Source organism: Balaenoptera borealis (assembly GCF_965194805.1).
Source record: "Balaenoptera borealis genome assembly, chromosome: 1".
Classification (NCBI taxonomy): domain Eukaryota; kingdom Metazoa; phylum Chordata; class Mammalia; order Artiodactyla; family Balaenopteridae; genus Balaenoptera; species Balaenoptera borealis.
In genome coordinates this window covers 49,589,184-49,605,967 of record NC_138860.1, presented here as the reverse complement: position 1 = coordinate 49,605,967, position 16,784 = coordinate 49,589,184, and the positions used below count along the sequence as shown (strand labels likewise).

Here is a 16,784-nt window from a genome sequence, read left to right as displayed (position 1 = left end):
CACTCACAACTCACTGGGCAGCACGATCACTTGACCCCGCTCAACCATAGGGGGCCGCAAGTGCATCCTATTATGTGCCCAGGAAGGGGATAATCAGACTCTTTGGCCAACAGTACCAGTGACCACCACAGCAATCTACTATGTGTTGAACTCAGTACTAGGGGCTGGATATAGAAAGATAAGACAAAATCCCTGATCCCAAGGAACTCAAGGAATGCCAGAATTTGGGGGCTGGGGGAAATCTAAGTATAGAGTAGATTCAAATGTCCTTCCCTGGAAGATGTAGACTCTGTCTTGTCTAAATTGCCTGAGATGAAAGATGTTTTCTCAGCTTGATGATAGCCAGACCTGGGGACTGGCCAGCTTGGCAGGCAGTGGGAGCGACAGATTCCCCTGATGAACATTTATATCAATAATAGAAGGGTTGTTTAACAGGAATTCTTAAAGGAAAGATGAGATAATTTCATGTTTTGATATTTGTAAAATTGATTCCGTTGAAGCGGGAGCGCTGTGGTGCATATTATTGCTGCTGTAATTTTGGCAAAGATGTGATTCAACTTGGCAGAGTGTCTGGGAAGGGGAAATCCAGGAGGGAGGGTGAGGGTGGGCCAGGAAGCGTAGACAAGGAGCCAGGTCCTGGTGGCCTGGTGGGAGCTGGGAGGGTGGCCCAGGAGCCTCTGCCACAGGGCGACATGAGGAAGAGGAGGCTGCAGGCAACAGAACCTGAGACTGCTTGGGTTTCTGGCGGTGCTGAAGCTTGCGGAGGGAGTGGGAGCAGCCCAGGAGGGGTGCGTGCGTGTGTGTGGTGGAGGAGAGACATTTAAACATTGTAGGAATGAAGGATAAATTTAAAATCCATCAAGCAGAGTTGAGACAGAATGACAACGTGAGGAACATGAATCACTCTTTCTAGGGACCCACCCAACTGCGTGCAGGATTGGAAATTATTTTCTCCTTCTCTCCTCCCTACCAAGCTTATCCTGGACCCTTTACCTCCCCTGGCCCTGTCCTCTTGACCCAGCTTGGTGGCTGAGTATCTAGCGCTGACCAGCACCTTCCCAGGGCCTCCAGCCCAGTATCCCCGAGATGCTTGCTGGTAGGGCTGGGACAACCAGTCCGGGTGCTAGAAATGCAGGAGGAGACAAATAAGGAAGATATCTCCCACCCTCTCTCCAGGGAGGTCAGGGTCTATTTAATGTTTGCATCAGGCTTGATCACCTATGCGCTAAGATCATCCTCCCTTTTTCTTTTCTACCTGCTTCCTTAGTGTAATGAGGAGGGGCCTGGAGAGGCATCTAGGGATTCTGCTTCATGGGGTAGAAGCAGTGTGATCAATACGGTGGAAAAACTATGAGCTAAATTTGAAACCTGGGCCCCCTCCCAGCTCTGACTTTTATTGCTAGTGTGACCCTGGGCAAGACTGTCTACCTCTTTGGACCTCAGTTCCCTCACCTGTAAAATGATATGGCTCAATCATTAAGATTCCTGCCCATTTTAATATTCTTTGTTTTTGTGACTTGTGATTTGATAGGCAGTCCAGACTGGGGAAGGTGGGGCAGGGTCTGGAGGGCAGCATTCTGGGACGGTACCTCCCCTGGGGGCCCAGCATAGCCCTCAATTCGTAGTGGGTGCTCACTAAGCCCTGTATGAGTGATTTGGATGCCAGGGCTCCTCCCAGCGTGTAGAGCAAATGGCACTTCTTGGAGCCAAGGGGGCATGTGTGTGCCACTTGTGTCACTAGGGGCGTGGTTTGGAACATGGATGGGGAGGAGGCTGGGAATTCAGGTGTTGGGCTCTTGGCTGGGAAGGAGACAGTAGGTAGAAATCTGGAAAAGGTGCTAAGTTCAGGTTCTCTCAAGTCAGGACTGTCCCCCAAGACCTCAGATTTGCTATGGGAACTCTTTCTGAATCCTTCAGTTTCCCAAAATCCTCTCTGCGCATGCTCTCCCTTTTGCCTGTAAGCCTCTCCCTTTCCTCACCGGGCAAGCTCTGCTTAAACCCAGCCTGAGGGTCCCTTCCTCCACAAAGCCTTCAAGTGGACTGGGGGCCCCTCCTATGAGCTCACGTAGCAATCAATCCTGGCACATCGCGTTGTGCGGTCAAATTCATGTTCTTCCTCTTTCTCCCACGAGGAGAATGTGGACTACATCCAGCTCATCTTGGCGTGCCCAGCGGCTGGCACGTGGTAAGCCCTCAGTCAATGCTGATTGAATGAGTACATCGTTCAGAGGCAAATCCGGCCACATCCTCCTTGGCACGGAAAAGGAGAATGAGACTCAAGGGAGCCCGCCGAGACACCTGATTCCACACATGCTCCCCAGATCCTGTGCGAATGAGCATAAGGAAAGGAGGAAGGAACCCATGTACGGGACCCAGTTCTTCCGAACAGCCTGCCTGTGGCGGTCCTGCGGGAGAGAGTGTGAGAGTTAGGGCAGCAGGTGGTGGGTAGGACTTCCCCAGAGGAGGTGGGGAGAGGGTTAGGGGGATTCTTTCACCACAGCGGGCCAGGACAGCCAGGTAGCTGTCGAGATAGGGGCTGAGAAGGACAGCCTTTGGCATTCTCCTCTCCCGATAGCAGCACCCTGAGACATTTATCACAGTAGCATACAGTTATTTCTTTAACGTCTGTCCTCTGCGCTAGACTGAAGTTCATGGGGCAAAAATCAAGTCTACGTTGTTTGACTCTAGACACCCAGCACCTACGTGGTTTGACTCTAGACACCCAGCACCTGGCACACAGCCTGGTCCACAATGGATGCTCCTGAGTTCAACGGTCATTTATTGAGTTCCTACTGTGTGCCAGTTTCTGGGCCAGGCTGGAAGCCTTGCCCTGGAGGACAAAGTCATTAACCTCTTTCTCTTCTCTATCTCCCTCGTGCCCACCCCTCCCCTCCCTGCCCTCCCACCCCTTATCTCTCGCCCACCTCCCCCGCGCAGAGCGATGTTCTGTGATGGTGCCCGAGATGCGTGGACTGAGCCCCGGCCGCAGGCTGCCCGAGCCCGCCCTCTGCCCGGCTGCGGGCGGGAGCCCTGAGCCCGGGGCCGAGGGCCGCCGCCGCCACCGCCACGTCCTGGCCCTGCCCGAGGAGGAGGCATGGCGGCCCCAGCAGTGCGCCCTGCTCGAGGCCGAAGCCTCGGACGAGGCGGCCATGCTGCCGGCCTCCCCGCGCGCCTCCGCCGCCGGCTTCGACAACTTCTTCCCGGTGCGGGAGGGCGAGGGCCCAGGCTGGGAGGGCGGCTCCAGCCCCTTCCTGCCGGTGAGCCCCGAGGTGATGAAGCGGCGGCGCGGGGGTCTCATCGAGCAGCGCGACATCATCAAGGCCCACGAGGCGCACAAGATGCAGAGCACCCCGCAGGCGCGGCGCAAGGAGTGGGAGTGAGTACCCGGCGGGCGGGATTGGGGAGCGCGGCGTCAGCCCGGCTGGTGGCCGGGGAGGAGCCGAGGGGGCGTGGGGACGGGGTCGGTGGTCCCGCGGGAACGGATGGGCCAGCGAGGCAGATGGATCCATCTCTGCTCCCGCCAAAGAGGGGCTTGACCCTGCGAGGTAGGTCCCTGAGGTCAGACCCGATTGATCTCACCGATCGGCCTTAGGCTGCATGGAACCTCACTGAGGGCTACAGCTGGTTCATTTGGAGCCCTCCCTCCCCATCCCCCCACGAAGTGCACCTAGTTTACTGAGAGCCTGGGCAGAAAGCACTGGGTTCTGATTCACACCCTGAACTTCCCTGAGAAGAGGAGCTCTATAAACCATGGAGAATCCACCAAAATGGGAAGCATCTATCTCGTTTTTCCCTCCGGAATTGCTGCTTACCCTCCTCTTTCTGGTGTCATCCTTGAGTGAATGATTACTTCTGGGGACAAGTCTTCAGTGGATAGAAGAGATTGACCAAGATTTCCCCACTGCCCCCATGGCTTTATTTCTGATCTTTTTGTGTAGAGCAAAAGGATCTCCGTTCTGTCTTGGGCCACCTTTACCCTGATTGATGCTTATTGAGGACTGGGATTTTATTCCTAGGAGTCATAAATTAAAGGAAGATAGTATTTCATTTAATTCTCAATCACTCCAGATTTACATCCCACCCAGGGACTTTGTCCTTCGGATGCCAGTGTTTATTCTGCATGTTTGCATGTCCTGTGATCTGTATGTCTTTATCGCTCTTGCCTTAGACTGAGTTGTTAGATGTTAGGCTAGCAACAGGTGTTTTTTGATGGTGCTGGTCATGGTGGAATTTACCTACCTGGTTTTGGTGGACATCCTGTATGGTGCAAATGGGGGTAGATTAACTGATCTCTGGTGGTCTGTTCCTATGGTTGTTAGTTCGTTTATTCAGTGACATGTACCAGGCTCCTGGGATTCAGAGAGGAGTTGGGCACTCAGCACTCAACAAACCTTCTCTCCTGTTGATCATCTTCTAATGCTGTTAGTTTTTAAAACCTTTCATAGCTCTTTAAGTGCCAGCAACATTCTAAGCACCTTACCTATATTAACTCATGTTACTCCTCATCATTACTATGAGGTAGGTACGATTATTGTCCGCATTTAACCAACGAGACACGGGGAAGTTAAGTGACTTTCCCAAGGTCACTCTGATAATTACTGCATTGTTAATGTGGTTTGAGGTTCGTTAGTGATTTGTATCCTGGAAGTCTGGTTCTAGAATCCATGCTTCTAACTATGAAGGCACAGTGACTTTTATTCTTGTTCTCGCGGTACTTCTTATCTCAACCACCCACTGAGATGCCATGGCAAGAGCACTGGCTTGGGGGTTGCGAGACATGGGGCTAATTCCCAGGGTGACCTTATAGGTGGTAAGTCATCTCATCATGGCTTTGAAAAATGAGTAGGAGAAAGTAGATGACCATTTGAATACGGTACAACTCTGATAGTTGGTATTTTTTCATATTCCAGAAGTACTATATTTTTATGCACCTCTGTCTTGTCTTCGTAAGAGGACGCTGAACAGCTTGAGGGCAGAGACTGTCTTGCACATTCTTCATGTCACTCAATGCCTGTCATACGACCTAACTCAAGAATTCCTCCAACGCTCACTGAAAAATTAGCTTCACCATGGCTAGCAATTTGTGAATAACTCTTAGGTCTTTCTCTAAGTTAAACTTTTGCTAGTTGGAGGATGGGGTGGCTGTGGGGATGGTGGGAGACTGTGCTTTCATCAGGGTGGGTCCATGAGGAGGTGAGCCAGGGCAGACACACCAATGGCTTGAGGTCATGTCAACCTCTAAGAGTAGCGGTAGAGGAGGAGCCCACAAAGGAGGTGAGAAGAAGTGGCTGGAGTGGTAGGAAGAAAACCAGAGGGCACAGGGACAAAGAATCAAAAAGAAGGGTGGGTCAGAAAGAACACCATCTGTGTAGGATGTTGCGGAAAGGTCAAATAAAATGAGGATGGAGAGGAATCACTGGGTTTTGGCAATATGGAGGTGACCTTAATGGGAACAATTTCAGTCGGGTGATGGGGCAAGGTCCCAGATGGAGTGGGTTGCGGAGAAAGTGGGGGTGACATGGCCACACCCTCCCTGCTCCCCAGCACTCACAGCCGTCACTACAGTCTGTTTGGAGATCTCTGTGGTCAATGCCACCAAGCCCTTTTCCTCACCACAAACTCCCTCCCCACAAGGCTCTGTGCATGCCTTAGTCTGATCTCCTTCCTCCTCCTCCCCAAATTCCCAAATTCCCTAATTCCCTGATATTGCACTGGCTAGGACTCAGGTTCCATCATCAGCAAGAGCCTTCTCTGGACAGTCCCTTCACCTCCTGTTCTAACTGGAACCTGCCTCTCCCCCAAGAATGCTGCTTGATCTGCAGCCGCGTCATGTGATGGCTGTCTTCCCTCCCCCGCTGCTTTGTACTCTTGAGCCTGAAGGCGGGGTAGGTGTCTCCTTGCTCCTCACTGTTGCTTCCAGACCATTATTCCTCATACCTGTCCTAAAATGCCAGTTTGGAGCTCATGGCATCAGACAACACCACCTGCTGTTCCTTCCTGCTGCAGCCATCTACAGACTCCCAGACCACTCTCCTTCATCCCAGGAAGATTTCAGCTTTTAGTTTACTGCCTCTCTCCCCATCTCTTCTCCTGCCAGCAGTTCTTAGTTATTTCCATATCCACTTAGATAACTCTTCTTGTACCCTGGCCTCTTGGTTCCTTAACCTCTTCTCCCCGATGAATCTGCTCCATGCTTCCAGCTGAGACCTCATTTCCTTGGCTAGCCTGGACCGTGTCGTAACTGCACTGCTCCACGGTCTCAGTTTCACTCATCCCACTGTCTGACCGTCACCTCTTTTCTGTCCAGTTCACTCCCTCTGGTGCTGCATTTCCAAGATTCTTTAATCTCACTGGCATCCACAAGACATTGATCCTATTACTTTGTCACTGCCCCCTCCCCAACCGTATCCTCACTTCCCATCTTGTCAAATTAAACTCCATTGTAAGCACCAAAAATACTTCCCAGAGAAAAATGGTGACATTTCACTTGAGGTCTCCTCCTACCCTCTCAACTCTTTCTCCTGCCACCTTCTAAGATAGAGCCAATCAGCAGCCAAGGGCCAGGATGCTGGATGACTCCCAAGTTGCTCAGTAGTCTACTTCATGCTTCACCGTCATGGTGGTCACTTCCTTGTTTTCACCCTCAACTTCCTTGCCCCTCTGGCGCTCCATTATACTGGTCTGGCAAAACTCCAACCCTGCTTAAATCCCACCTGCCCACCTGCACCTGGGCAGCTGAACATTGCTATAGCAAAATTCATAGCTGTGCTCATTGGTCTGGCTGTAACTTTGTGACCCCTACCTCAGGTCCACCCTTAGTCCTGCCCAGAAATCCCACTACTTTTCCTTTTTCATCCACCCTCACACTCTTTTAGAGATTATTTCACACACTTTTTCCTTCATTCTCAAACCCCAGCATCTCTTGCCATCCTATTCCTAGCTCATGACCACAATTGCTTTCCTACTTCACTGGGAAAATAGCAGCAATCAAAGAGGCTTGTATGAGCTCCGACCTGCATTGACCACCTGCTGCATCTGGACCCTGTTCCGGGCCATTCCTCCTGTTTCTGTGGACCAACCCCATATCACACTCCATGTGGAGGTCTGGTGGCCACGTAGAGCGTGATAAGCCTGTTTGTCTATTCGCTCTATCTCTAATTTTTCTCCTGCAATTCCCTCTGGAACCCATTCCAATCAGGCTTTTGTCCCAGTCAGACACACAACTCTCGCCATGCTTACATGGTCCTCCACTTTGCTAAATCCAGTGGATGATTCTCTGTGTCCATTTTCTTTAATGACAGTGGCGGCGGCAGCAGCAGCATTTGATCACTGCCACTCTCTCTTTCTTAAAACTCTTTTCTCTTCCCGCCCTGCCAATCACCCCTCAATCTCTTTGGCTAGTTTCCTCTTCCTTTTCCCAATTCCTAAACATTGGAGAGCCCAGGGCTCCATCCTGCCCCTCTTCTCTTCTCACCAACACTTACTTCCCAGTGATCTCATTCAGCCTCAGACCCTTAGTTACTGCAATATACTGGTGACTCCCAAACTTCTATCGCCAGCCAAGACCCCCTTCCCTGAATGTTAAGGACAACCCATTTAGTCAGCACCTTCTCTTGTGTGTCCATAAGCATCTCAAGCACAGTATGTCCAATGGCAAAATATCAACTTTCCCCTAAACCTATGGTCTTCCCTGTCTCCGTAAATGGAACTTACACTCTTTCTGTTGCTGGGGCCAGAAACGTTGGAATCATCCAGATTTCTCTCACACTGACACCCGATTCTTACCAATCCCCATTGGCTTTCCCTTCAAAATGTAGCAGATCACAATTCACCACTTCTGCCACCATCTCCCTGGTCCAAGCCACCTTTTATTTTAATTTTTTATTCCATAAACACTTATATGGTACTTACTAGATACCCAGCACTGTTCTAAACACTTTAACTCATTTAATCCTCTTAATCGAATGAGGCTGGCAATGTTATTATCCCCTGACTTGCAGTTGAGCCACAGAAAGTTTGAGTAACTCTCCCAAGACGATGACTGCAACCACCTCTTAACTAGCCTCCCTGCTGGAGCCTGTTGCCCTCACTGCAGTGAAGCGTCCTTTTTTGCCTTTCCTTTTTTTTCTTTTTTTTTTTTAAAAAAAGGATTTACAAAGGAGTTGGAAAGATAGTGCATAGAGTTTCCATGAAAGAGTCTTCAGAAACCCATCGCATCAGTCCTCTGCTCAGAACCCCCTAGTGGCGCTTACCCCACAGAACAAACCCCAGTCCTTAGCATGGTCTACAAGGCTCTGCGTGACCTCCCTCCTCGACTTTGACTGTGACTTCTCCCCCGCAAAGATGCACAGGCGTCTTCGACTTCATCTCTTTATCTTTCCCCCACTCATCTGCTCCAGCTCTGCTGGCCTCAGGCCATTCCTTGAGCCCACCTCACCGCAGGACCCTCGCCTTTGCTGTCCCCTCTGCCTGGAGTGCTCTTTCCCTCAGAGCACTCACCCCCCACTTCACTGAGGTCCCTGCTCGGAGAGACCTTCCTGACCCCTCTCTGTTGAGTAGCCTCCCCCCATTGTCACCCTGTCTCTTTATTGTGCTTTATTTTTCATCATAGCCTTACTATCATTTTCCCAACACACACATTACACACATACGTGCACATACAAACACAGAGATACATGCACACACACAGACACAGACGCAGACACACACACACGTATTTTATGTGTGTACATTTGTCTCCCTGCACTGAAATGTAAGCTTCTTGAAAGCAGGGACTTTGCTTACTTTCAGTGTATAGAATAACGTCCCATATGTAGTTGACTCGCAATAACTGTTTGTTGAATGAATGATGAAATAAACGCACTGAGGGGAATTGATACCTATTCCAATCAGCTAGCTTCCAGGGAAAGAGGTAACTGAGTTCTCTGGGTCAGCTGTGCAGTTGTGCAGGTTGCTGACTGCACAAGGCCCTCCAGTTGAACAATCAGCAGAGGAAGTGGGGAGTCTGTGTTCTGCCCTCCTTCAGGGCTGCTCAGGACCCCGTGTCTGTGGTGCACCTTGGAGAGGTGGAGCCTTCTTCTCTCTTCTGTCTTCCGCCTTCTGGCTTCTCCGAACTTACATTTTATAGACAGGCTCCTCGTGGCACTAGGACAGGGCAGCCTGGTCTTTCTGCAGAGCATGGATTTGCTGCAGTAGGAAATCAGGAAGGAGTCTCTGTCGGTGGCCCTGCCAGCTTCCTGCTCCTCCCTCAGCCCCAGCCCCTCCCTAGGCCCTGTCCACCGCCCACACAGCTGACAGCCTATGGCACACGCACACCACCCGCTTTACAAATCCTGCCTCCTTGGCACTGACTCAGGACTCTGGTGCTGCACGAAGCAGACTAGAAACCAACCTGGGCTGTTTCCAGCATTTTTGCTTTTGCCTGGGGGAGCTAAATTCTGGGAGGGGGAGTTGGGAGGGTAGAATGAGACTTCAAGGAAAGGGTCTCCGTTTTCCTGAAGACAGACTGTAGGTGATTTTGGATGAAGCAGATTTTCTTGTATGGAATGTTATTTCCCAAAGAACCTGTTAAAAGGTTTCCTCAGGCCCAATGTACTGGTTATGAGACCTTTTGTTTAACACTTAAGTTTTATAGTTCTAGCAAGTGGGCATGAAACCGTGTTTTACTAATGCTGTAATATAATTCCCTCAAGCTTCCAAAATATTTTCATATATACTATCTTATCTGACCCTCACTATGACTCTATGGACCAGCTACTATTATTTCTAATTTACAGAAAGGAAAAATGAGCTGCAAAGTTAGAGGTGGTGTTAGGTCAAAAAACCCAAGTCTTAATAACAGCTGCCGCTATCGATTGAGCACTGGCTATGTGCTAGACGCTTTGCATGTTATTTATTTTTCTAATGGATATCACAGGTACTATTATAAAGAATGGAAACATTTCATATGGGACTATTATTGCATATGGATTTGGAAGAAAGGAAAATATGTGTAACTTTAAAGTCTGCGTAGGTTGGTACAACTTACTCTATGAAGAGGGAAGCAGTATTTCCATAATCATAGTACTTATCATGCTATATTGTAATTGCCTGTTTACATGTCTGTCTCCCCCACTAGACTGTAGAGCAGAGAAGTTTGTCTGAATCACATTGTGTCTCCATCACTTAGCACAGTGCCCGGCACGTAATAGACTTTTAATAGATATTTGCAAAATGAAAAAAAAAAAAAAAAAAGATGTGATTTGACACATTAGGAAACTCAGGTTTGACGAGGTTACGTTGGTTGTCCAGAATCTCACAGCTAATGAGGATTCACACCAGGCCCTCTGACTTCAACGCCTGTCTTGTTGCACGGAGGCGTTCTGCCCACCTTAGTATCCCCTGCACTGACTACACAGCCCAGGCAAGGGACAGGAACCCAATTCAAACTAGTGGGGTTGATTCTAAACTTGTAAACTGTGGGACCTGGAGCTGATTGTAAGCTCTCTGCATTTTTAGAGTGGAGGAGAGTAATAATACTTGCCTTGCTGATCTGTTGTAAATATTGGCCATATTTATTATATCACATATGCTGGTGTGGGTCCTCAAAATGTTGGTGAGCCCCAGGGTTATTCTGGGCCTCTCCTCTGCCTACACAGTCTCCCTGGGTGACCTCAACCAGGTCCGCATATATAGAGATGACTCCAGAATGGAGATTTCCTAAGAACTCTTGACTTTTGTAGCCAAATGCTAGCCCCGCATCTCTACGCTGTGGTCTAACCAGCATCGAGAACCTAACGTGGCTAAAGCAGAACTCTTGACCCTCTTCTGACCCCACCTGCCTCCTCATTTCTGTAAGTGGCGTCACATCTGTGCATTGCCTCAAGCCAAAGATTCTCAGGATCCTTTATTGCTCTCCTGCCCTTTTCTCCCACTTCCAATCAGTTGGTAAGCCCTATCCACACATCTCCCAAACATATTCCAAGTCTGAGCACTTCTCCCTCCCCACGGCTGCCAGTCTCTTCTGTACCACTGTCACTCGGACCACTGCAATGGCCTCCCTGTTGGCCTCTCCCTCGTGTTGGCGTCTCAGTAATCAGGAATGTGTCTATTCACTCACCAGACAGGGATGTTTATAAAAGATGTAAATTTAACCGTGATTCTGTGACATAACTTTCCCTTGTACTCAGAGTAAAATCTGAGCTCCTTTCTCTGCCTCACGAAGTCCCACACCACCTGGTCTTTGGGTGGCTTCTGGCCTCATCCCGACCCCTCTCTCCCTTCCTCCCTATACTTTCGCCCACCTGCCTTCTTTCAGGCCAGGCCCGTGCCGGCTTACATCTCTGCCCTGGTTCCTCCCTCTGCCCAGAATGTTCTTTCTCCAGAACTTAACAAGATTGGTCCATTCTTGTCATTTTGACCCTCAGCTAAAATGACACCTCCTCAGAGAGGTTGCCCTTCACCACATAGTCTAAACTAGACATCTGGTAACTCTGGGTCACATCACCTAGGCAGTTGACTGCCTCCCCCCACAAGTGCCACGCAGCCTTGTCCCCTCCCTAGTGACAGTGCTGGGAGCAATGCCCGACACCCAGGCTCTTAGTGAATATATGTGAGTGAATGAATGAATGCATGATTGCTCAATGAACAGTTGATATGGTTATAATTATGGTCTCGATGCTCACCCGGCCTCTGACAGCCTCCAGACACGTTATGGGGTCCGAGGAGCTCAAGGTGCCAAGGGCTCTGAGTCTAGACCAGCGTCAGCCCTTGGGGTGTAAAGCCTCATGGGCTGTGAAGACCCAGGTTGGTTAAGTTGCAGGTCATTTGGGCACTCTCCTCCTTCACACCTTCCTTTGATCACACTGAACCATGTGTTATTTGACCTGGGGAAAAATATTCAAGCATGCAGAGTTTCATGTTCTTCCTTAGCTAGATTGTGGATGAGGACATTGACCTTTCTGAAGAACATGTCAAGTACTTAGTCCACTGTTTCGTTGTTTTCCCCCTAATGTCGGGTTCCTCACCTTCCAGGGCCGTGACTTGCCATCACTGTCTACAGCAGGGCGTAGAGGTTTGCTGAAGTCCGTGGCACAGAGGGTGCAGTCAGGGTTGGGATCAGCTGCATAAGTCAGTGGACCCCAGCAGCTCTCAGGTGATGAAACGAGGAAATGCACAGTGCCCAGCACGTGGTAAAGAGTCAGTGTGCATCAGCCATTTCCTTCTTCCCCTTCCCTTTCCCCTCCCCCTCCCCCTCCTCCTCCCCCTCCTCCTCCTCCTTCTTCTTCTTCTTATCATCATCATCATCATCATCGTCCCCCTCCTCCTCCTCATCCTTATCAACATTCCCATCTGGTCCAGCTGCCTCACTTACAGATGAGGAAACTGGGGTCCTGAGGGCTGGGTGACTGCTGCTGCTTTACATTAACCATTCTTCTGATGGCAAGGTCAGTGGACTGTGGTGAATGAAAAGGCTTGGAGGACCCAGCCCTGTAAATCCCACCCATCACTCCCACCCACAGCCCTACAGCTGTGCTATCTTGGGAGGTGGGACTGGGGCAGCCAGATTGGGAGAGACGATAACTCAAACACGCCACCAACATTCTTGCCAGCTTTCACACCACACTCAACATCCGTGACAAATTCTGTATTAAAAAAAAAAAAAAAAAAAACCCCAGACGTCTCAATCTTGAAGCTTTCTGGTTCAATTTTTAAAGCCACGTGACCAATTTTTCTCTGAACTCTTGAAAGGCAGCTACCCCCATGCAGAACGAGTCAGACTAAGTGGGGATGTCCTTCCACATGCTGTCACTTGCTGGCAAAATCAGGCTCCTCTGGGTTAGTTCTTAGAATACGAGAGTCTGTAAAAATGTCATTGCCAGAAGGGCACGGTGGGGGTGGGGGTGGGGGGTGGTGGGACAGGGTCTGCTCAGTTGAATGGAAGTGCTCTGTTGAATGATCCGGCATTTTAATACAATTTAAATTTGTATGCTTTGAGGAGGGTCAGGAAGGTCACTGCCATCCCCATCGCTCCCTACTGCCTCAGACAGGGCTGATTCATGCGTTTAGAGGACCAGCTTTGCCCTGAAGGCACTTGAGCAGGCAGCCCTGTAGAGTTCAACCCCCTCACTCACAGACAAGGCATTTCAGGCTCTTAGGGTTGTAGTATATATAACAGCCTTGCAAAAACCAGGACATGTGCCAGTGGAACACAGAAATCATGAGCCTTTAGCACACTGCGTTATCACTAGCCAACAGCACGTTTGGAAACCACGAGCCAAGCGGGGGCCTGCAGCACATGCCCTGCCTTCTTGGAGTTCTGAGCAACACAGGGCACCGCCCCCCAGCCCACCCTGGGAACCGACGCAGTTCTGGTGACCCCGAGAAACTGGCTTTATGATGGCCCTTTGGGGGAACTTCAGCACACATCCTTGAATTTTTTTTTTAACCTGTCCTCCAGGGATTTCAAAAAGATGGTCTCTTTCTAGGTCTGTTCTCTAATGACTTTCCTTTCCCTACTTTTTTTTCTCCTTCAAACCTTCTGGCAGTTCTGTGGAAGCTTCCCTCAGAGAGCAGGCTGTGGGGATACACAAGGTGGGGAGCGTGAGAAGTGGGGGTCCCTGTGCAGGTGCCCAGCCCCTCCCGCAGTGCCTGGTGACTTTCACCCCTCATACCCTCTCTGCTCCTTCGCTGAGCCACCGGCTGCCCTAAGGGAAAGCAGAATTTGTCACCTCCAGAGCATGGTGCCAGGAGCCAGCACTTAGTGGGGTCAGGTGCACTCCTGCACCTCTGTTGTCCTGGTTCGTCCCTTCAAGACCAGGTCAGGAAGGAGGAGGCAGGGGAGGAGAGTGTGTGAGCCTGCGGCCCAGCCCTCAGTCCTGATGTGCCCCAGGTGTCCAGTCCACGTCTGTGCTTCCCCTTCTGGCAGCATCAGTCTTGTCTGTTTTGAGGGACAGCTGAGCCAATCTCTCCTCCCCGCCACCCGGCCATCTCCTCTCTGCCAGCATGATCCATGCCTGGGTACCTTCAGAAGGAGACGTTCAGCCTTCTGAACACGTCAAGATAGGAAGCGATTGTATCCCCTGAGACACCTTTTTGAAGAAAATGGGAAAAGGGGCGCCCTCTACTGTCAGCCGCACAATTTGTCACACTTTCCCTGCTCCTTGAGATAATTATTCCTGTTTTATGGTGCCTCCAAGTGGTCATTTCTGTGTAGTGCAGCCATTGTCTCTCACTTGGAAGCTTTTCACAGAGTGCTGTGTAGCTGGAATGGGCTGGAGCAGCCTAGGGGTCACCCATCATATCACAGGTAAGGACACCAAAGCCAGAAGATGGAGGGCCTTGCAGAGCTGGGTGAGCACGCAGGGCTTCCGGCTTCAGTCCAGGGCTTCCCATCTCCCTCACTGCCTTGCCTTGCCCTTCCTTCGCTCACCTGGATGCATGGTTCCAGATGAGTCAGGGGTGTCTTTCTCTTGGAAGTGACAGAATGGATGAAGACACATGTAGAAAAGGAAATACTTGGTGCTGAAGATCACACACACATACAGACCACCTGCGGTATTCCAGGCATTGTGGTAAACAAGACGTTTAAAAACATTGCCTCACGTAATTTCTCTTTTAACGTTCAGATGAGAAAGCAGAGGTGGAGAGAAGGAAGTGCATCACCCTAGGCCCTGCGGCCAGTCTGTTGTGACCTTTGGCCTCTGTGCTGTTTTCAGGGGCTGCTCCCCCTCTCAGCACAGGACGCCCCTCAAGAGGTCTGCTCTCCCACCTGTACCGCCTTCCGCTTCTCTGTGCCATTGGCCCCTCTCACCACCTCTCTCTTCCTCATTTGTTCTTCAAAGCCCAATGTGGAAAGGAATGAGTAAATGTGGGGTTGGGTTCCTTTTTTGCTTCTCTCCCTTCCCTCCGTCTCTTACCTGGGAAGCCCTGTGCAGACCCCCTGCAGTGTGTCCACATCTCACTACCGGGCCACGCTGCACATCACCTGCCGATCTCAGTGATGGGAAAGCTGCATCCCTCCCCAAATTTATAAAGAATACAGGGAGGAGTTAGGTAAATTCTCTTTCTGTTCTTAGAGTACAGAAATACTTACTTGGGGGCGTGCTCTTTGGTGTGGGGTAGGGTGGCTGGACATACCTGGCCTGGGTGTGCTGAGGTCAAGTCCATCTTCATCCCCCTCCCCCCTCATCTCAGCACTCCCCAGCCATCATCCATTGTGGTGGCTCTCTTCCCCTTACTTCTATGCTGAAGCCGGGAACACTTGTCTCTCCCTTTCCTTCTGTCATGACAGTGCAATCATATTAGACATACAGGTCTGCATTTTGCTTTTAATTTTGCTTTTTAAAAGTTAACATTCTATCATGGATATCTTTCCTTGGCAGTTTCTAGAAAGATGACCACAATGTCTCTTTAAAGCTGCATAGTATTCCTTAGATGCAGTTCCCTTAGAACCACAATTTATTCACATAGTCCCTCTCCATGGGAGTTTCCGGTCGCTTGCAAATAACGAGCCGCGCTCCAGCGACCCTCTGTGATTGAGCCTCTGTGACACGCGCTTTCCTTCCTGTAGGATAGAGTTGAAGGAGGGGGTGGGTGGAGGAGGCTTTCCCACACTGTGCCCTCACACCCCCTGAGGACTGATGCTTCTTCCCAAACCCCTCCTCTCATCTTGGCTGCAGATTGAAATGTGAACTTTCGCAGTCTGTATTATCTCTCCAGCCGCACCGGAGAGGCACAATGAATTAATAATGTGCCAGCAGGAGACAGAGAGATGGAGTCATTAATTGTCAGTCAGTGTGCCCAACCTCTCCTCTCAATAATTAGCATGCTGACAGCTTCGGTTTTATCCAGAGCCAGGGCGATGCTTTGGGGACGTTTGTTGCTCAGCTTGTGGCATCCGGCGCAGAGTGGGGAGCCCTGGTGCCTTCCTGGGTGGGGTAGGGGCCTCCTTGCAAGGGGCTGGCTGAATTCAGAAGTTCCTCCAGGGAACCCCGTGTGCCTCCTTGGGTGCGGGGGGGGGGCGGAATGGAAACGGGCCGGGGGGGCGGGCAGGGTTGGGGGTTAACTGTCCAGGTGGTGCTGGCTGGTGTGTGCTGGCCCAGGTGGCAGCTTTGTGATTCTGGTTCTGCTGCAGGCGAGTGACACTTGCCAAATTGCGCTGGGTGTCGTTGTCTCAGGGAGGAGCCTTGCTTTCAAATCACAGGCTCCCTCTAGGGGGAGGTGGCCCAGGAAGATTGCCTCAACGTAAATACTGTTCTAACCCCACCGTCCTCCTTCACCACACGTACACTCCTATGCGGCGTAACATCTGGCCCGCGCATAGTGCCAGGCTTGTATAAAGTTGCTCAAGAAATGTTTCTATAAAGGAGACTGTCACCAAGAAGCTGTGTGACCCTGGCCAAGCCTCTTCACGTCTCTGGGCTCTGTTTGTAATATGGATTAGAGGTAGCCCTTGCTTGCTGTCTGAGGCAGTGTGGCCAGATGGCTCAGAGCGCCAATTACAGGTGTGACTGCCTGTTTTCAATCCGGGCTCTAGCACCTGGGAGCTGGGTGGCTTTGGGTAAGTCACTTCACCTCTCTGGGCCTCTGTTCCCTCCTCCTTTTATTATTTAGAGCTAATCTTGGTTTGATATTGACGTAAACTCCAATCTGATGAGAATAATTTTTTCCCACGTTTGTACGCTGTTTGACAGATGGACTCCAGGTAAAATTTCTTAGGCCGCCTGGCTGGGACTCGGCCCTGTTCCTTCCCCGTCTTCCCAAGTAGGCTGTGGAGCCAGTTGGGGGCCATGCGGCTAAGACAG

At 50.6% G+C, this 16,784-nt stretch overlaps 1 protein-coding gene across 1 annotated transcript in view; it reads left to right on the top strand.

Annotated features, from left to right (window-relative positions):
* The window catches only part of CACNA1E (calcium voltage-gated channel subunit alpha1 E), a 536,064-nt gene that overhangs the window by 154,831 nt on the left and 364,449 nt on the right, over nucleotides 1-16,784 (top strand). Inside the window, exon 2 of the mRNA XM_082405753.1 lies at nucleotides 2,938-3,376. Coding sequence (XP_082261879.1) covers nucleotides 2,952-3,376 — 425 coding nt within the window. The 5' untranslated portion in view covers nucleotides 2,938-2,951. The remainder of the gene's footprint in view (nucleotides 1-2,937; nucleotides 3,377-16,784) is intronic.